The sequence below is a fragment of the Patiria miniata genome, unplaced genomic scaffold (assembly GCF_015706575.1).
Source record: "Patiria miniata isolate m_02_andy unplaced genomic scaffold, ASM1570657v1 HiC_scaffold_18, whole genome shotgun sequence".
NCBI classification, from domain to species: Eukaryota; Metazoa; Echinodermata; class Asteroidea; order Valvatida; family Asterinidae; genus Patiria; species Patiria miniata.
The window spans coordinates 7,844,325-7,863,927 of NW_024037056.1; the positions used below are offsets into that span (position 1 = coordinate 7,844,325).

A 19,603-nucleotide genomic window follows, 5' to 3' on the forward strand; every position below is an offset into this window, starting at 1 on the left:
TTGTTTGCTGGTTCCAGTGCATGCATATAATGTCCATTAACAGCTACATGTACATACATGTTGAGCCTCTTGAAAAGACATTTCTAATAGAAAAAGGGTTCTACCCCACCCCCTTTTTACTTTTAAGGCATTTCTCAAGTCACATTTTAGTATGAGGAGTGCTCAAGCAACATTTTCGGATGACTATTGTACAAGTAGTGTGTTAACATTAAATTCCTCCTGAAGTAAATTTCAAATGGACAGATTTTTGTGCAATTATGTACATGTACAGTATGTATGTTTCTGAAGTGTACAAAAAATAGAAATCATTTTTTTTTTATATGCCTTACTCATCAAAGGCTCTGTGCACTTTTCCTTCCCACATTATGGCATTGTTACTGTGATAACTCAAATCTGGCACTCAAGAAACAGTTTCAACCAATCAAGGCACTGAATTTGAAGAGTTTTGAATTCAAAAAAATCAACTTCATTTTGGATACAGGTCTCATTTGAGCTTGGCGAGTATACAGCAGATGTGGACGGTGTTGGTACCCTGCGTCTGCTGGATGCCATTAGGACATGTGGTCTCGGGGACACAGTCCGTTTCTACCAGGCCTCCACCAGCGAGATGTTTGGGAAGGTACAGGAAATCCCTCAAACGGAAAAGACGCCGTTCTATCCCCGGTCACCCTACGGTAAGCACTAAGCAGACAAATAAATGGGCTCAAATAAAACGTTCTCCTTACTGTATTCCAAGGATCCCTAGTAACTTTAGCAAAAACTGCTGCTGGAACTGTTGGCATGTTACTAGCAGAGACTTTGACTTGTGCCCACGCGGACATCCTGTAACATACATGTAGATTCTCTGCTTACTCTACAGGGTAAGCACAACATTTCTTCAAATGTGCACAAAAAGGAGTGGCTAACAATAGCCATGAAATGGGACCAGTATTTGAAAATAAGAATCTTGTAAAAGGTTGTCTTTTTCTTTTTTTTTAAGAAAAAATTGGGGAATTTTGGCTCTTTATTCGCTTTTTTGTGTGTGATATATGAAGCTACTTGGAACAGCAGTCTTCTTTTAAACTGGAAAATTACCCCACGTCATCCCCCTAAAATGAATTGCTATTTTCTCTGTTAAGATTTGACAAAAAAATCACATTTCATTGTTACATGTACTTTTTTTTGTCATTAATTTCTGCATATTTCTATTAAAAATATAATTGAGCTAATTTACATTTCCGCTTTTGAGGCTATAGGGCCATTCTGTTTAATTTTAACTCAATGAAAGGATTACAAAATGCTGCACTGAAAACGGCTACGAAGTTAGGCAAAAAAGTGATCCCTTCAACAGAGCATTGCCTCTGACTTAAACGTTAGGCAATATATGTTGCCCTCCATAATCATTGCCTTGAAGAGTTAGGCAATTTATTGCAGTCCTTGAAAATGTATATTTATGTACATGAGTGTTAACAAGCGCACTGTAAATAAGTACAACATATTGTTAGTAGAAGATATATGCATGTTGTAGGCATTTTATCTCTGCATGTAACATTTGTAGATTTGGGAGTGTACAGAAAAATACCATATCAAAGAAAAAATGTGAATATGTAATTTTGAGAATGCTGATAGAATGCGCATGTACATGTACCGGTACCTCTGGCTTGGCTATAGTACCGGTACTGTGCATGGTTAAGATTCATTACAGGCCATTAGAAATGGTGCACATATGGGATACTTAGGGTATGTGTCTCAATAAAAGTTGCTTGTTAAAAATTTGCGTGGTTATTTCATCTGGCACACTACGGGCAACGTGCATTTCACATCAAAATGTTGAGATGTATACATTTGTACATGTGCCTTGGTGAAATAACTTCACAAAATGGTGATATAACCATCTTGTGTACATGTATCCCGTATGGTCTCTATTATCTTTGTTGCACATGAATCTCTTGTATAGATTGTTTTCTCGGAAGACAAGCATATGAATTATTTGTTGGAATCATGTGAAACATTTGATCTTAACTCAGGTGCTGCCAAGCTGTATGCTTACTGGATCACAGTCAACTTCCGAGAGGCCTACAACATGTTTGCTTGTAATGGCATACTCTTCAACCACGAGAGCCCAAGGAGAGGTAATTGGCCTGAATGCAAATTATAGAGGGCGCTTTGTGGCTCAGCACCAAGCATTTTCACTGACGGCATGCGCTTGACAAAATGATTGTTCTGTTTGTATCAATCATGTTTCCAAAGGCGTTTATGGCAGCGACTCTCTTTAAAGTTGCTCCCTCTGTGCTATTTTTTCGATTTTCACCCCGAAAATAAATGTTGTTTTTAAATTATTACTTTTCTAGCAATTCAAAACTTATTCACTTTTGAATGAGACATCAAACAGAAACAATCCACCCACGTTTTAGTCATGGAATAATTACTTTACAAATTTTGAAATATTTGCGGCCTGACAATACATTTTCATTTTTTAATAGGCGTATCTTTTGGGGGTTTTTTCTGGTTAAGTTAAACATACAAATTGAGAAATCATTAGCAGAGAAGAAAAAATGATTAAACATGTATTTGAGAGCACAGGTAGAGCATTTATTGGATAGATATTGTTCAACTGGTGACCTAAGGTTAATTTTGCCTAATGTTTGTGCTACCCACAATGAATTTCACATTGTTTTGGTATAGATTTTTTATGAAATTAAACACTTAGGTTATTTTGTTTTGTATGACATTCCAACTGAGGAAATGCTCTGAATATGTACCATTTGGCATAATTGGGTTACCTTACGTATGACAAATGTTGATGTGTAATTTTGATAATTTTCTTCCTTTTTTTTTTAGGTGAAACCTTTGTGACAAGGAAAATTACTCGGGCAGTTGCCAAGATCCACCTGGGTCAACAGGAGAATATCAGCTTGGGTAACCTGGACTCTGAGAGAGACTGGGGGCATGCCAAGGATTACGTGGAGGTGAATACAGAAGACTAGACTAGTCTGCCGATAAACTTATTATTCAGAATCTCTAGCTACAGTTGTGTGATGGGAATTGACTTAAAAGTTGGAGGTAGAATCATTTGCTTTGTCTCAGACAAGTTCCGGGAGAAGCTTGCATAAACATAAAGAAGTGAAACAGAAAAATAAACTGTGAGCTAAAGTTAAGTCATTTTTAAATCTGTGTTGTCTATAATGTCTTTACAATGTGTACAGAAACGTAATCCGCAGTAAAAATGATCATATTAAAAGGACAAACAGTAAATGCGAATAAATGTGTTTATCACACAAGGTTACTAATGAATATGTCATTCTCACAACATTTCAAAAGTTCGTTTTTCAACAATTTGAAAATAAAATGTCTCCTTTGCATCATTGCAGTTTTTGACTCGCCCTGTATTTCAAAGGTCTGGTTGAAAGGAAACTATTAACCTGATGTGCCACTGTTCATGAGAAAAGATGAAAAAAACACCTAATGGTTACTTATTACGCAGCAGAGATTTTGCGGCATAGTTATACGTATCTCCAGCCGTATATAAGTCTCCTTCATAGACGAGTTTTCCCCAAACTTCTGTGTCCATGATGTCGAACAATCCAATGTACATGTACTGTGATTCCTTGAAGTGTGTGGCTGAACACCTGTGTAGTAATGTCTATATGGGAAACATGGTGTATTTTCTTCAAGTGAATATTGAAGTATTTTGGTGGGTACAGAAGGGCAAGACTTACTTTCTGGAATGACTTTGAGCCAAAACATATTTGATAGGTTTTGGTTTCAAACTGGCATTTTTGGGGTATTAATTCTTCATTAACTAGACCTTAAAGTCATCCTGAATGACTAAAACAGGCAATCTTTCATGCACTGGCTCCCAATTGTCTCAAACGTCAAAGTTTTCATGTACTAATCAAATCTTTGAAATGACTCAGTTCAGCACAACTCTGGAACCCAACTCTGAAATGGTTTAAATTGTTTCTCTGTATTTCTCTCTCTTTTGCATACTTAAGGCTATGTGGATGATGCTACAACAAGACAAGCCAGAAGACTTTGTCATAGCCACTAACCAGGTCCACAGTGTACGGGAATTTGTCGTTGAGTCTTTCAAATGCATCGGGGTGGACATTGTGTAAGTTTGCCATCTTTCTAGTGCCTCATTGGCAGACATGTTATCAAGTCACCAAACATCAAGTCCGAGTCTGAGTCACCTCTCCCTAGTCTGAGTCCAAGTCCTGAGTCATGCAGATTGAGACCAAGTCCGAGTCACAAGCTTTTCTCTAATAACTGGAACTACACAATATGTCAAATATGACAAGGCACCAGTGTCTGGAAAGGATAATCTGGTACCGAACACTATCAAGGTTGCATTTACGCAATATCAAGTAAGGACGCAGGGGTACATGTTTCGATACATTAATTTCCCAAATCAATATAATTATGGGAAACAAACCAGCTGCACATGTTTATATATGCATTTCTTCTGCACAGCTTTGACTGTATCCCTTGCTCAGGAGAGGATCATCTTCAAAATAATTTCTAATGATATTGATTAAAGAAAGTAAGTGCATTTTGGTCGAGTCCCGAGTCACGCAGGTCGAGTTCAAGTCCGCAGGGTCGAGTCCGAGTCATTTGTCATGGGACTAAGTCATGAGGCATAAAAGTCTGCCCATGGAATAATCGACCATTTTTATGTGGTATCTCAGAAGTATTTTAGAAATCTTAACAAGTAATTTTTGTGTCGCCTTTTAAACAAAGTTTTGGGAGACACTAACCAGTCCTACATTCTGTATGCCCGTACACATCAGAGGTACATGTGGGGTACTCGAACAAAGGGAAAGGTACCCCACAATTGAAATCTTAAGAAGAGAGGGTACCCGTCAAGTGAAATCTTTAGAAATAGGGATAAAGGGACAACAATGCTGCTACCCCGGAACCATATGTGTTTAAGTTTTTGGAATTGCTCTCATTTCCTATATGTAACTATTCGCCCGAATTCCATAAAACTTGGACACAATGGTCATTGAGTAGCAAAGATAATGTGGGATATTTTTTAGGTGAAAGGTTATACATGTAGGTCAGACGTCAACTGAGTTTAATAATGATGCAATTCATGGTTTTTGGGGAAACTTTACAATGTACATGCTTTCATGAATTTTAAAAAAGACGACACATGCGATCCTCGGATCACTTGTTTTTAAAGATAAGAATTTTTAGGGGGAAAAAAGTGACAATGCAAATGGTCTTATCAGCCTGTCTTCAGATTTTTTTTTTTTTTTTTCCATTTCCCAAAAATAAATATATCGATTTGTCACTAAATGATTTTTCTACATTGTATTTTGTCAATTCTTCCCCCCCCCCTTATTTACTTTTGTTTATTTCAAGAAATTGACAAATTGAAAGACTGTCAGCATAGTGTGGCTCAGTCATAGATTCAAATCCAGCTCCAGTACATTATCTTTTTCAACCTTTAATAAAATGTATTAACATGCAATGTTTGATTTTAATTTTAATCATGCAATTAAAACCCCAAAGCAAATGCATTTTATAATCATTAATTTTTACCTCCCCATGCTTCTACCTTTATCATTAATATTCTATAGTGTTCACTGGCTGTGTTGAACACTTTCAAGAGATAAAATAAAATACTGCCCAACAAATTGTTGAAGATCTGCAGTCCAGAAAGGTACATGATCCCTTGCGCCTGCAATATCAAGTGCCGTCATGGTGGGGAAATAGTTCCTGTGACCTCATCCTGTCTGCGGTGCACGTGTGGTTGGACAGGCAGTCCCATATGCCCCCCCTCACCCTTCCCGCATTACTTACCCCCTTGTTTAACTAACGCGCCCCGCTCGCACAGTCTATCCGACAACATTTTGCCAGGCAGTGTTTACCCCCCTGTCATGCCTTTATTTGCTTCCTGTCCATTAGCGAGGCTGAACCCAAACTACTGGGACCACAAATTGATTTTACCATTTTTACCCCTCTTCAAAAAGAAAAGTGGGGGGGGGGGAAGAGAAAGTCTGGACCCAAAATTAACACAAGGGCCTTTTGGGAAACGGTTGGCTGTTGGAGAGGTTGGTTTCTTTTAATTAAACTCTCTTTTCTGAGTCAGTGAAGCCATATTTTTTTTTTTAGGGGGAGGGGGAAATATGCATACTGTGACAGTTGTTCCCTGTGAGCTGACGTACATTGAAATGTAAACATGAAGCAGGTTGTCCTCTGAGTATTGAAGGGAACACAGAACCTGACCAAGCTGAGATTAAGTCCCAAGTGACAACCACTGTCAAGCGGTGGAATTTTTTTCAGTTAAAGCTTTTCATCTTCATTCTTTTCCATAGTATTGTTGGTTTGTTTCTCAACTCATACGAAACGTGGCTTGGGTTATTCTGTGAATGTTTCAATGAAGTATTTAGTATGGGAAACCATGCATTTGGAAGCAAGAATAATGTTTTTAAAACAACGTTTTTCTTCCAATGCCACACAACATACATACTCTTGTTTCATAGTGCAGTGTGACAGATTTTTAACCGTTTTCAAACTTTACTAAGTTACACAAACGTTTTCCCATGATGCATTGCAAGTCCACAACCTGGATCTGTCCAACCCACACTGACTTTTCCCCTTATGTTGTTTTGTTTTTTTTGTTTTTTGTTTGTTTGTTTTTTGAATCCCTGAAAACTGAAGTTACTCATAGGTTTTATTTTTCAAATGAAGTAAATGTAATAATTAAGCCAAGCTTTTTTTTCTTTGATTTCTTTCATTTTGACAGTTGGGAAGGCAAAGGAACCAAGGAGGTGGGTAAAGACAAAGCCTCAGGGATTGTACGCGTAAAGGTGGATGAAAAGTTCTACCGTCCAACAGAAGTGGTGAGTACCAGTTTCTTTTGAAATAACAATTTGATAGTTATGTTTACAATTCGGACGTTTGGTCTGAGACATGGCCAAAGGCAATTCAGTTGGTCCAGTAGGCAATTTGTAGAGTTCCTTGGCAGACTTGAATAAGTGGCCCAAAGAACCCCCTATTTACTGTTACAAGTTAAGATCATGTGACCAGATGGGGATGCCTTCTCCACCGAAGTTGTTCCAGAAAAATAGTGGTTGTATCTTCGAATCCACGTTTGATCACTGTCCCTTCCTTTACATTAAATGTATGTCAATTTTTTTTTTTCAAAATTACCTGTCAACTGTAAGAAAAGAATTGGCTTGTACATTTACAGGGTGAGTCAAAAAAAGGAAACCCACATAGCAGGACCATTTTTGTACTGAAGTTCTGCATCTAGCACTTCCAAAATCGAGGATATGAAAGCCCAATTAATAAGCTTTCTTTTAGTGTAAGAATTCAAATCACTTATGTACTTTTCAAGTTATGGGATGTCCACGGATCATAAAAAAAGCAATTGTTCTTTCAGCAAAACGAAAACATTCATGCACATCCCTATGTGAATTGTTGATTTAAAACACAAACACTGTTTTAAAGTTATGTCCACATATCATAAAAAAAGTAAGCGTTCTTTCAGCAAAACGAAAACAATTCAATCACATCCCTATGTGAATTGTTTCGTTTTGCTGAAAGAACACTTACTTTTTTTATGATCCGTGGACAGAACTTTAAACGGTGGTTGTATTTAAAATCCCGTAACTTGAAAAGTACATGATTGATTTGAATGATTCTTGTACAAAAAGAAAGCTTATTAATTGGGCTTTCATATCCTTATAGTGTGCTACTTGCAGAACGTCATTAAGAAATGGTCCTGCCATTTGGGTTTCCTATTTTTTTACTCGCCCTTTATACACCATATTTGACGACACTTCATAACTTACTACAGGACACTGTAAGAGAAACCAAAAAGACAACCAAAAATAATCAGTAGGACAAGTTGTTGAGGTCCTGTGGCAGATCTCATCTGCCTTGGGGTAGTACTGAAAATCATCTTAGACTCGCCCCAGGGCAACCTGACACATATTCTGGGTGCTCGTTCAGTTAGCGTTACGCTCTTTTTTGGTTAGAGGTGGGGATTAATTGGAAGATGCGCAAAGTGAGAGGGGAAGTAATAGACAATTAAGCCTTTCTCCCCAGGGTAGCCAGTAGCATAAAGGGATTTTTTGGGGGGCCAGCATGAGTAGAGTTGATCTGTTCGTCGGTAATGGGTTTTCTGTGGTGTTATAAAGATTGCAACAGACAAGTGTTTCTTTGAGGTGTATTTACATGTAATGGTCTTTGTTTAAATATTCTCCTACAATTTCACAGCAAGCCTGCTTTGCATTTAGAGAATGTAATATGAGATTGCAAATACACATTTTGTGTTTACATTGTTTTCTTTTCATTTTTTTTTACATTGTATGTGTTGGGAAATAAATTTCACAAGAATGTTAGAATGTTGCATTAGTAACTGCATCATATTTATTGGCTATATCTTTCACATAATTTCAGCCACTGTGTGCAGAGATTCAAGCTTACAACATTAAGACATGCATGTTTAAGCTTTAATTTTTTTGGAGGATAAAACAGTTTTATTAATTCAATTTGTTTGCTGCGGCTGAAATTCCCTGCACGTTTCTAATAAAAAACTCCTATTGTCAACATTTTGACTGCGTGCATTCACTCATCTCAGAGACATTTTTTTTAAGCGAAGTTCACGGGCAAATCATTGGTTTGGATGTGTAAGATATAGCTACCCTTTATTCGTTTGCACGGAAATAACAGTGATTTCATGAGACCCGGAGTTTGCCGTTTTTTAACGGCAACAATCACTTCACAGGAACCATTCACAGAATTGCCAAAGCAAACAGAGCAAACATTCAAGTGTTTGTCTAGCATAAGATTACTTATTGGTATATGACTGTCCATTTCGATTACCCTTCCGCGCCCCTGTACCCGTTCATTTCTCACCCCTGTCTTCCTTTTATAATTGGCTTTTTTTTTTTTCGTTCGTAAAGTGCATTTTGGGCCAAACTTCAGCGTCTCATCCGAAAATCTACTCCGGGTTATTCCCGATTGGTTTGGGCCGAGGACTCCAATGTCATAGGGAGAAGGGCCCGGCGTTAAAAATGACGGCCAAATTTTGTTTGCAGAGATCTTGTCGCTTGGCGCTGTTAATAACTGGGCTTTCATGCCCAGTTTGTTCCGTTGAAGCCCAGTGCTGAGTCATTTGGTATTCTGAGGGGGGACTTGTTGCAATGCACAGTTGTTCTAGTGTTCAGCTTATACCCTGCCAATTCAAATTCCTCAGAGACTACCCCGGACCCACTTTGTTTGTCACATATTTTTTCCCTTTCCTTTTTATGACTCTGATGACTTTTTTCCCTCCAAATCATTATACAACTGTTAACTCTTAATCTCTGACATTTCTTTCTGAACACACTGAGTCACACAGGCATGGTTGCCTTTATGATCCCTTTGGTATATTTGGCTGTTGAATTTCAAATATTATGCCAGATTTGTCGACACTTAGCTCTTTGTTTGTTTGTTTGTTTTCAAGGGTTCATTCTGCCCCTCTGGCTCCCTGTTTTCGTGCTAAACTCTACAAATCCTGAGAAACATGCTTTGAAGTAAACATCAGCAGGGGCAACAGGTCGCTGCCAAACATCAAAATTCTGAACCGATTTTGACACAGGAAAAACATGGAAACAAGGGTCTTAAAACTTGCACCAAGTTTGCCAGGATGCAAACAAAAAGCATAAAAGAGTGAAAAGTCAGCTGGAAAAAATTCTGTTTTTATTACCAGAGGGAAAATTAAACAACATAATGCCTCCGATCAGTCCAGCCTTTTCAGTTGCAATGTTAAAAAAAATTATCAGCAAAACTTGTGATAAAAACAAAATCCATTGATACTATATTTTTCTTGTGTTTGGGGATATCATGCTTGATCAGAAACGAGTAGTAGACTTTTGTCTAGCTGCTTGTTACTTGTTTGTGTATTTTATTTTTTTCTCTATCAAGCCTTGTTGGCAGGTTTTGGAAGGTTTCTAACTGACTGTGGTTATTGTACGTAACCTATGGAATGGGATTAGTTTTGCCTCTGTTCTGCAATTTCATTTCTTCCCCCCTGTCCTTTTCTCTCTCGCTCTGAGTCCCCATCGTGTCTCAGTGCACACCACTTACTCTATTCAGCCCGACATGTTTTCTTTGTAATGATTGACAGTTCCTGGAGAGTAGGGCTGGGAGAAAAAAATGAGTGGAGTAAAGCGGGTTTGAGGAAAGAAAGAAATGAAAAAAAAATTACACATAAAACTCGTTTCCAGAACAGTTTGTCAAAATGAAAACATATATGAACTTCAGTTGTCAATGCATGAACGCACAACACACTGAAGATGTTCTTTGTTGTTATTACGTCATGATGACGTCATCATGGGTCACGTGACGTCACTTGAAAGATCACTGAATTTAATCTTCGAAAATCATAAGAAATCACCGTGAGAGACTGGAACTTGAATTTTACGGGAATTGATATGATAATACATGATATTCATTTTATCTTGTGTGCGTCAAATCACATGACCCTTCCTTCCGTTCAAAACCGGAAGTGCCTAATAATTTGAAATTGGAAAAAGTTGTGAACTTGCTTTCAACGATGTTCGTCTCTGCCTATGTTGAACTTTACAAAAATATTACAGGTGACGTCATAAAATGTTAGAGCGCCCTCTAGCAGCAGTTAAAAAAATGTCAAAACCGCATTTTCAGTTGATGTGTAAGGCAGATTCTTCCATTTTTTTCGATTCTTTTGCTGATACAAAATTCTGTTCGCAGAAGCGGTAGGCCATTTTACATAAAGCAGTTTTGTTGGAAAAAAATAAGACAATTAAACTGGTACATGGAACATGTGTTGACAGTATGTTTGCAAAATATTTTACGAATGTACATGTATGTATTAAAAAAAAAGGAGGCAGGCATAAGAAAGGAAGCGGGCGGGGACGAGAAACTGGATTTTTATTTTACTGGGCCTAACTTGGGTTGGAATGACATTTTTGGATTTGGAAGGCAACAAGAGTAGGAAAGGGCCACCCTGCTAGCAATCCTTAAATCCCAGCCTCAAAAGTCTTCTCTAATTCTGATCAAATCGTCCAACTACATGTACATGTAGTTTGAAGGGCTCTCATCTCCGTAAGGCCCCTGTACATTTTGTAAATCTTCAAACAATTCTCTCGCTTGGCTTGTCACCAAATCAGATGTCACTCAAAAAAAAAATCCACACCCACCCTCTCTTGCTTTTAATTTCCTGCCCATGTTCAGGGCCAAATCGTCATGGCAACCACATCTAGGCACATTACCATATAGACACCATTTTAAGAGGAAAATTTAAAGTTGGGATGATTTTTTCCACTACTATCTCTTCTCTTTTGTCTTCCAAAGCCATGGTCGCAACCTACCACCCTCATCTGCTTAACCAGCTGTTTTCCTGTCCATTCAATAAAGACCTTCAATTGTTCCTCCCCCCCCCCCCCCATCATCTCATAAGCCCAGTATTGATTCTGGCATTGTTTTCAGTGTTTTTGTAATGACTGCCATTCTCTAGATGGTATAATTATTCAGGGCTGGCCCTCAGTGGCTCTGATGAAAAGAACTGGATACATTTGCCTGCCTTGCATAATGACGTATACAATCATGTACAGTGTATATGTCATGTACATGTACCGGTAGCTACCATTGGGCACGCTAACATGTTGTGATTTGAATTAACAATACAGCACACAACTAGTGTGCCATCTTCAACCTTTTTTCACCTGGATAGGAGGGAGGCATGAGTTGGTTAGCCACCTGTCTACATTTATATCATTGCTTCCTCTTATTGTTTGCAAAGACCAATGGATATTGATTTACATGTAGGCTTCCGAGTATCTGTCATTTCTGTTCCCCAATAGCACAACTTTTGTTTCAGATTTGGAAGGCTGATCATGTATGTAGATTCCTATCTTTTGGTATACAGTGTACTAGAAATTAAAGGAATGCAATTAGAAATTTGATAGTGAAAGTCTTAGATTGTTCTTTGTGTTCAAAAGGGATGATACATGTACATGTACCTCATTTAAGAGTTGCATCACAGCAAAGCCCTTTAATGGAATTCAGGAGTTTTGGTTTAAATTTCAGCTGATTCAATGATCATCAGCTGTGACATTGAGAAGTTCAATGAATACCACAATTGAACCAGCAGGGGCCCCGCAATCGATAGCACCAAAGAATGTATGTCTTGCCAATATTTTTTTTTATAAAGACAGATCGGCCTCCAATTTGTCCAAAATTACTTTAGGTCTCCCTTAAAAATGACATCAAATTTTGATTGATGGAACAAGGTTGACAAAAGCTCTTTTGGACAACAGATGGTGGCCAGAAGAAACAAAGGGGAGTGATCTTGCCCATCGGAATGTCCACTGTCCTGTAAAAAAAAAATGAAAAAAATTACGGCCTCTCCATTACACCCGATCTGGCCAATAATCATGTAACCAGATCTTTAGAGGGCCAAGTATCTGGCCAACCTTCTCTCTGCCTCCCTGGGACATTGGAGGACGGTAGGGGAGAGCACAGCGGTGGTTGCAACACAAGGGAGCAGATGTGTGGCTTTTTGGAGTCTTAAGAGAAGACAGTAAGCAGACCGCTTGATGCGGGAGATTTGTTGGCTTGATGCTCCAGCAGGAGGGAATGGCAATGCCAGGCCTCCAGGCTATTTTTCTCCCTGAGAGAGCTAGCGGGGATTAACCCCAGTGCTACAATTAATTTCATGGCCCAGATTTTCCCCTATCGCATCATGCCGTCTGATGCCCTGACTTGAGCCATGTAAATTGGGGTTATGTTGCAACCTCTACTTTCCTCCGCCCCTTTTGTAATATTACAGACAACGTTAATGAATGTTAATTGGGAACCAAGCCCCGTACGGTAATCCTTCACTCACTAGGGACTAGCCTGTAGTTCTATATACCAGTATGTCGATTTCCTGACCCAGACATGGGGATGGGGTTTAATGGAAGTTTGGATTGAGCAACTCTTGAGTCTTTAATTAAAAGCCTTCAGGATACCCTGTGAGAGGGTTTACCGAGGGGTTTTGAGGTAAAAGTACGTACATTGTAAGGATACTAAGATAACAGCTCTGTAATCATTGAGTCATCATTTGGCACTATTAGGCCTATTCTTTGTCCAGCAATTGCTGTACATGTACATTATTTTGTTTGTGATGTACAATGTACATTGTAAAACATGCAACAACACCAAATCCATGTAAAAACTTGGTATACTTACCGTACATGTACGTACATGTTCATGTACATGTACATGTACATTGCTCGGAATCGGAATACATGTACATGTAGTTAGTGTGCATGTACATTAGTGAGTGATATAAATTATGTAGATGATTTAACATGAAGCAGTTAACAATTTCAGATATATGTTGTGCCCATTAGCTACCGGTTCCTCCGTTAATTTACTTTGCTTTGTTTCTCTTATTTGATCTTGTCAACATTATATTCGATGCTGTTTTTGTTCAATTCCCCATGTGATCTTTTTTGTTTTTAATTAATTACCAACATGAAAAGAATCTTCAGAACAGGACCTGCTTTGTAAAGACAAAGAGGAGAGGCCATTGAACTCCAAGATGCTGACTTTCATCCTTTGTACTCATTCTCTAGCTACAACTACCGGTGGCTGGCTTGCCTTGCTCCCCGATTGTCCAATCTACCGGTAGGGCAGCGCCCCTGGCCATTTGCCCTGAGAACGGGCAGGTGGAAATGGTTGGAGCCCTGGGCACCAAACCCCCCTCCCACCTCCACCCCCCTCCTCCCCCCAAATTCAATTCCATGTCACATGTACCGGTATGTGACCTGCATGTACTACAGCATGTGCAACAGCATCATTCATACATTGTAACTGGCCAGCCGACTCAGACAAACTCAATGTAAAGTTGTAAAGCAGTGGCTTTGAGTTCCACCAAAGTATTTTTATAACGTTCGTCTCTAACTAGCTCTCAGAAAGCTCTGAAAAAGTTGCTGGACAGTTACTGAGCAAACTTTCTATAGTTAAATTCATGCATGACATACACGAACATAGATATGTATTCATTTCCAGAGTGATGTTTCTTCGGGTATTACAGTGCGGTGCATGCTCAGAATTGTTCCCATGCCTTTCTTTCATTTTTTTTTTCTCTCTCTCTCTCTCCCAGCGGAACGTCTGCACCCATTTTTTGTTGGTGCCCATTTGTGCAGAAAATCCTGTCCATTAAATCCATGTACGGCGGAAGTCTGCACTGGCACCACGCCTTTTCTCTTTCAGACGTGACCAGCTAGGCAGCCATTAGGCGAGCCTCACGCATTATGCACGCAGGATTGCTTTACGTTATATTTTAATATTTCTTCTCTCTTTTCCCCCTTCATTCTCTTGATCTTGCAACCCAATGTTCTGATAATAGGGGCAAGGACAATGTTTCCAATGGAGCGGAAATGTCAGATTACATGTCAGTCGGATGGAAAAACTGGCCCTCATGCATAATCATGACAATATCCTTCTTAACATATATCTAGAGTTTCCTTTTTTCAGTCACGTTTTTATTCCACTCAGTACACACACATATATATATGCTGCTTAAAGAGGAAATGTCTATGTGATCACTCGACTCCATTGCATAATGTACACTGTATTGCAGCTAAAACTACACAAAGTTTGTGGGGGAAATTTGTAGACTGTGTGTACTGTGCATTGGCAGTGAGACCATGAGGATAGTGTGGCGCCCTCATGTGACACTTCATGTTCAGGATTTGTTTCCATCTTTTTTCTCTCTTTCTCTTTGCAGTTCTGTTTGTCATGGAGTGTTGAGACTGGTGACCCCCCCCCCCCCCATTCCACAAAATGCATTGCGCCCAACACTGTTTATGCAATCTTAGGTCTGAGTCCTTTAGTTTTATGGGATGCATACATGTACATGCACATTATGGCAAAATGTTCATGGCTACACGTTCAGGGGTGTTTGGGCGGGAGACTTGGTAACAGACAGCTGTGCTGCCAGCCTGCTTTGGAGTGTGCAATGTATTAATGTAATTGCAGTATTTTGGCAGATGTGTCTTAATTTTCGTTCAAGTAGGGTATCATGTTTTATTGCGACACTTGTGAATGCTGCTGCCCATTAATTTAATTGTCTGTGTACATGCCTCAATCCAGCTTGTAAACTGGAGGAAATCTTCACCGATGCTGTCCATCAGGGTGTCTGTTTGAAATAAACATTTGTACAGGAAAGATACCCTCTAGGCGCTTGATTAATTCTGTTGATGGATTTACTTTCCTGGGAGAAGGTGTTATGCATACATTTGTACATACTGTTACCCTGGAAAACATACGGTATGTCAATTCTCCATGAAAAGTGTATTTTCACTTGGCATCAAATTTTGGTCAACTTGAAAATGGGTTAAAACAAATATGTTTTTGTTTTTCCTGCGTTGTTTTCATTCTGATGTTTGCTTTCAGAAGCTGGGTTTGTTTTCCCATTCTTTTCCAGAGGAATTTGTTTTTGTTGGTGCCTGGGGTTTTTTTACAGTCGGCGTTTAAAAAAAAAAAATTACTGATGATACTCCTTGAAAATGTTTCAGACATGGGACATAAAGCAGTTTTACTTTTGATTAAAATCCAGCCATTTATTTTGTAAATAATAGACATGCACACATGAACCGTGACACTCCATTTCGAAATTATATTCAATATTTTGTATTTATTTGTTCATTGTTTGTTTATTTCCTGATAACTTTGATGTTTTGTGGTTCCAAAAAGTGCACCAAACTGTCACCAAAGGATCACGTCATGCCAACAATGCCATGCCTCCTGCTGACTTTGACGATAGGACTTGGGGCGACAATATGGTTCCGCAAATTGGCACGGCCAATGATACCACACAATGGCATGTTATCTGGCTGACTGGCTCTTCATATCCAGCATTGCAAACATACCAAGTTTTTTATTATTTTTTTTCTATCCAGCTTCTATATTGGCGACCAACGCTTCACAAAAAGGTGTGCATAGGTCTTGTCCCTGACCCTGCAGTGTGCTCGGAGGTATTTCACGGACAAAGAAGGGGAATTTGTCGGGTTTGATTAATTTAAGGAGCAGTCAAGTGTTAACAAACGTATGCAGCCCAATTCTTGCCTTCCCTGAACCGTACCAGATTTGTATAAAATACACAAACATTATATAGTTTGTACTTTGGGACTCACTCTGTGTAACAAATGCGTAGAATGAGAAGGAAAACTATCTCTGGAATTGTGGTCCCCAATCGTCTTTGTGTTTCTGGAAAGGGTTTCGTTGATATGCATTAGACCTCAGCACAAACAAATGTTCCCATTGCAAATGATCTGATGGTCTTTAAATCCTTGAAATTAATGCAAAATTGTTTCAAAACTGTATGTGTGTACACATTTTCCACCAAGCACCACTTTACAACAATATTCTTTTCTTTTTCAGGACTTGGAATTGTGTAAATTATGTTTTGTGTTGGAAAAATTAGCCAATTTCAACTCTCCACAAAACACCTCATCTGGTAACAATTTTGTAACTTATATACTGGAGCTTAATGTTGCCCCTTTTACTATTCCGCCTTCCTCTCTCCATCTTTCAATCTGTTTCTGCCACTTGCCCCATCAGCAAAGCCACCCCTCTGTTTACACCGCGCAGCTCAAATATTTTTCCACCATCTCAATCCAAGACCCATTTCGGGGCGGTATTTGTTGTCCATCATTTCCCCGTTTCTCTAGCCCCTTGTTCTTGTCCTCCTCCCCTCCCCTGTTCGTCAGTCTATCGTCTCTATTCCCATCCCTGGGTTTTTTTCGTGCCTCCATCGGAGCCTTCCCTCAGCTCAACACATGTCAGGTGCCCAGTGCCTCCCAAGTAGTGTCACAGGCAGGAGTAAAGCGCTTTTTATTTTGACTGTCAACATCTGTCGGCCCTTGGGTACCCAATCGGCCAGTACTCATCGATGGAGTTTTTTAGTTGGGGGGGGGGAGAGGTAGAGGGAGGTTAAACACAGAGATGATACGCAAAAGAAGAGGCATGGATGATATCACAGGAGAGAACAGAGGTCACATGACCCAGTTTGTCTGGCAGCACAGTGCAGATGACCCTGTCCGAGGTCTTTGGCCTCGAAAAAGAGAGAAAAACTGACTCTAGTCCAAAGCTGGGGAGAAAGGAAAGGAGTTAGGTTGTGTTTTCTCTGGTCCTGGTTAGGGGATGGTTTCAGGCTGAGGATTGTCTTGGATTTGTCTTAATTGAAAGAGTCATCCAGTGCTGCATCCCGCCCAGACATGGCACCCAGAGGCTAAAAGAGTATTAAACAACCTCTATGTTTCCTCTTCAGTGCACATTCTGAAGTACTGTACATAGCTTTCACAAAAACTTCATAGCATTCAATTTTCCATGTACTGTATGTAGGATATTATGTGTCCTAGTCTAACTTCACAAATCACTTTCCGAGTATATATGATTACTGTATTCCCAATTAATATTCCTTTTTCGTTTAACAGCATATGACATCTGGTCCCTCTCCCTCTAAAATTGCCAAACTTGTTTGTTTTTAGGGAACAACTTTGTTTCTCTCCGCCAATGTTTGAATCGGAACCACTCTGCAGTTGTCAATCACTGAAGAACTGTTTCCACAAAACATCACTGAAGACATTAAAGAATTAAGGTCTGCAATTGGAATGCTGTATATTTACCTGCCACTTATCCATTTTGGCCGAGAGGGGGCACAAATATGCTTGTCCATGTGATGCCTAATGAATTAAGATTTGAGTGTTGTCAGATTTGGGGTTTAAATTTTCCTTTCTTTTTAAGCTGACTTAAGTACCGTATTAAGTGTAGAATCTCCAATCAAGTTGAACTCATGGATAGTCTGTGCGAACCTATCTGATCAGTCTCACTTTTCCAATCGGCCTCTGCTTTAGTTGATTCTGGATCCTGGCCTGGTGTCATAATCTTGTCCTGCTGCATTTGGTAACACATACACAGACTCTGCTGTGCCATGAAATGTCTTAAGTCAGGCATGAGAATTTTCCGGATTGTTCCGGAATTCCAGATTTTTCGATTCAAAATATGTGGTCTCCGAGTTCAGTGTAATTTGGATTAAAGGGGGGGAGGCAGGTGGTAAGTTGAGAATTTTTTTTAGAAAAAGTGAGTGAAAATTAAACTGTTGTCACTTGATAAACTCATCGTTTACAGCAGAAAAGTGTATCCAGGAAAAGTGTTGTTTAATTAATGTGCCAATCTATACGATTGCTGACCGATGAATAGAAGGGGTGTCTGGCTCCCTGTAAATTTGTGCACGTGTCCGTGTCTATAAACAGGTGGAATTTGGATCGTAAAAATACCAAACAACCATCGATGAAGAAAGAGAATTTCTGCGAATTAAGTCCCAGAACCTAATCTCTGTCTTCTGGGAAGGCCCATGTACGGTATTTTCCGTTTGAAATATTTATAATGATGTTGTACCACTCATACTTGAAGGGACAGAGCGTAGCATGTTTACTGCAAGATTTTAGGCCACAGCATGTGGGTGGTTCCCCGCTACAATACACAGTGCACCGTGTGCGTGATGTGATATACGGCCAGTCCTGGCCAGCAGCCTTCGTGAGTAACATTGAGCAAAGTGGTGTGGACGACTTAAATTCTACATTATTTTTCCCCATATACATGTATTTTTATATTAGGTATTAAACTTGGCAAGTTTCTATCACTTTTGATGACCAGTCTCGAAAACTTTCGTGGCGAGAATGAAATAATCCAGGCCCTGATGCGCATGATTCCTTGCTCCAAGTTCCATTCAGTCAGCGAAAAAAAAAAAATTTTGAACAATAAAAAACACTATTCTGACCTACCAAACCTATTTTTGCAAGGAATGTGATCGGAAGCAAGAGTTTTTTTTTTTCTTCGCCCTATTTCTTAATTTGAAAGTTACTTTTAATCCATACTTTTCCAGTTGAGGAAGTTGTAATGTTTGTAAAATGTTGATTCTATTTTTATTTAAAAATATTATAAATCTCCTTCGAATTTTATGAAAAAAATCTTCCTTAAAGACCCTCAGATTTGCTATAAAATACACCAGAGAACTTCTAAAGTTAAAACCTTTTTCGGGGCCCTTAAGAGGGCCGTGGCTTCGCAAGTTGTTGAATCACGACAAAAAAACATCCCCCACAGGTTGGAAAAAAATCCTGGGGAGGGGTTTAGGGTGGATTGTCTTACAATGATAAATGGAGATCACACTGGAATCAAGTTTACAAATGTGGCTCTGCAGGCTTCATTTTATCAACATGTACAGTGTACAAATGTTTGTTGTTTGTTATAAAAGCTATAAGTGTGGGAATCCATTATTTTTTCATTTCCCCAAAGCAAAAGAACTGCCTGCAAAAATCAAAAGTGGAATATTTTGTTTTCGATAATCAAAAGGGAGCGAACTATCATTTTCTGATAAATTCATCTTGTCTCATGCAGACTTGTTGTTCATCTCTTTTGATTGTCAGATGTTCCTCAGTCGTTTCAAATGACAGCAGTTTCAATTAAGAAATTGTGGTCGTAATTGGAATCTGTCACAGACGCTATATTGTGCATCAATCAGTCAGGCAGTCAACGTAACATTAGAAAAGTCATGTGACAATTTCGCTGTACAAAAAAGACTAATACTCCA

The 19,603-nt window shown here is 39.1% G+C and overlaps 1 protein-coding gene across 1 annotated transcript in view; it reads left to right on the forward strand.

Moving 5' to 3' along the window:
- LOC119724467 (GDP-mannose 4,6 dehydratase-like) overlaps positions 1-19,603 on the forward strand; it is a 67,461-nt gene that overhangs the window by 32,337 nt on the left and 15,521 nt on the right. The window contains exons 5-9 of the mRNA XM_038195528.1: positions 482-674; positions 2,007-2,111; positions 2,821-2,948; positions 3,975-4,093; positions 6,734-6,830. Of these exons, the coding sequence (XP_038051456.1) occupies positions 482-674; positions 2,007-2,111; positions 2,821-2,948; positions 3,975-4,093; positions 6,734-6,830 (642 nt within the window). The remainder of the gene's footprint in view (positions 1-481; positions 675-2,006; positions 2,112-2,820; positions 2,949-3,974; positions 4,094-6,733; positions 6,831-19,603) is intronic.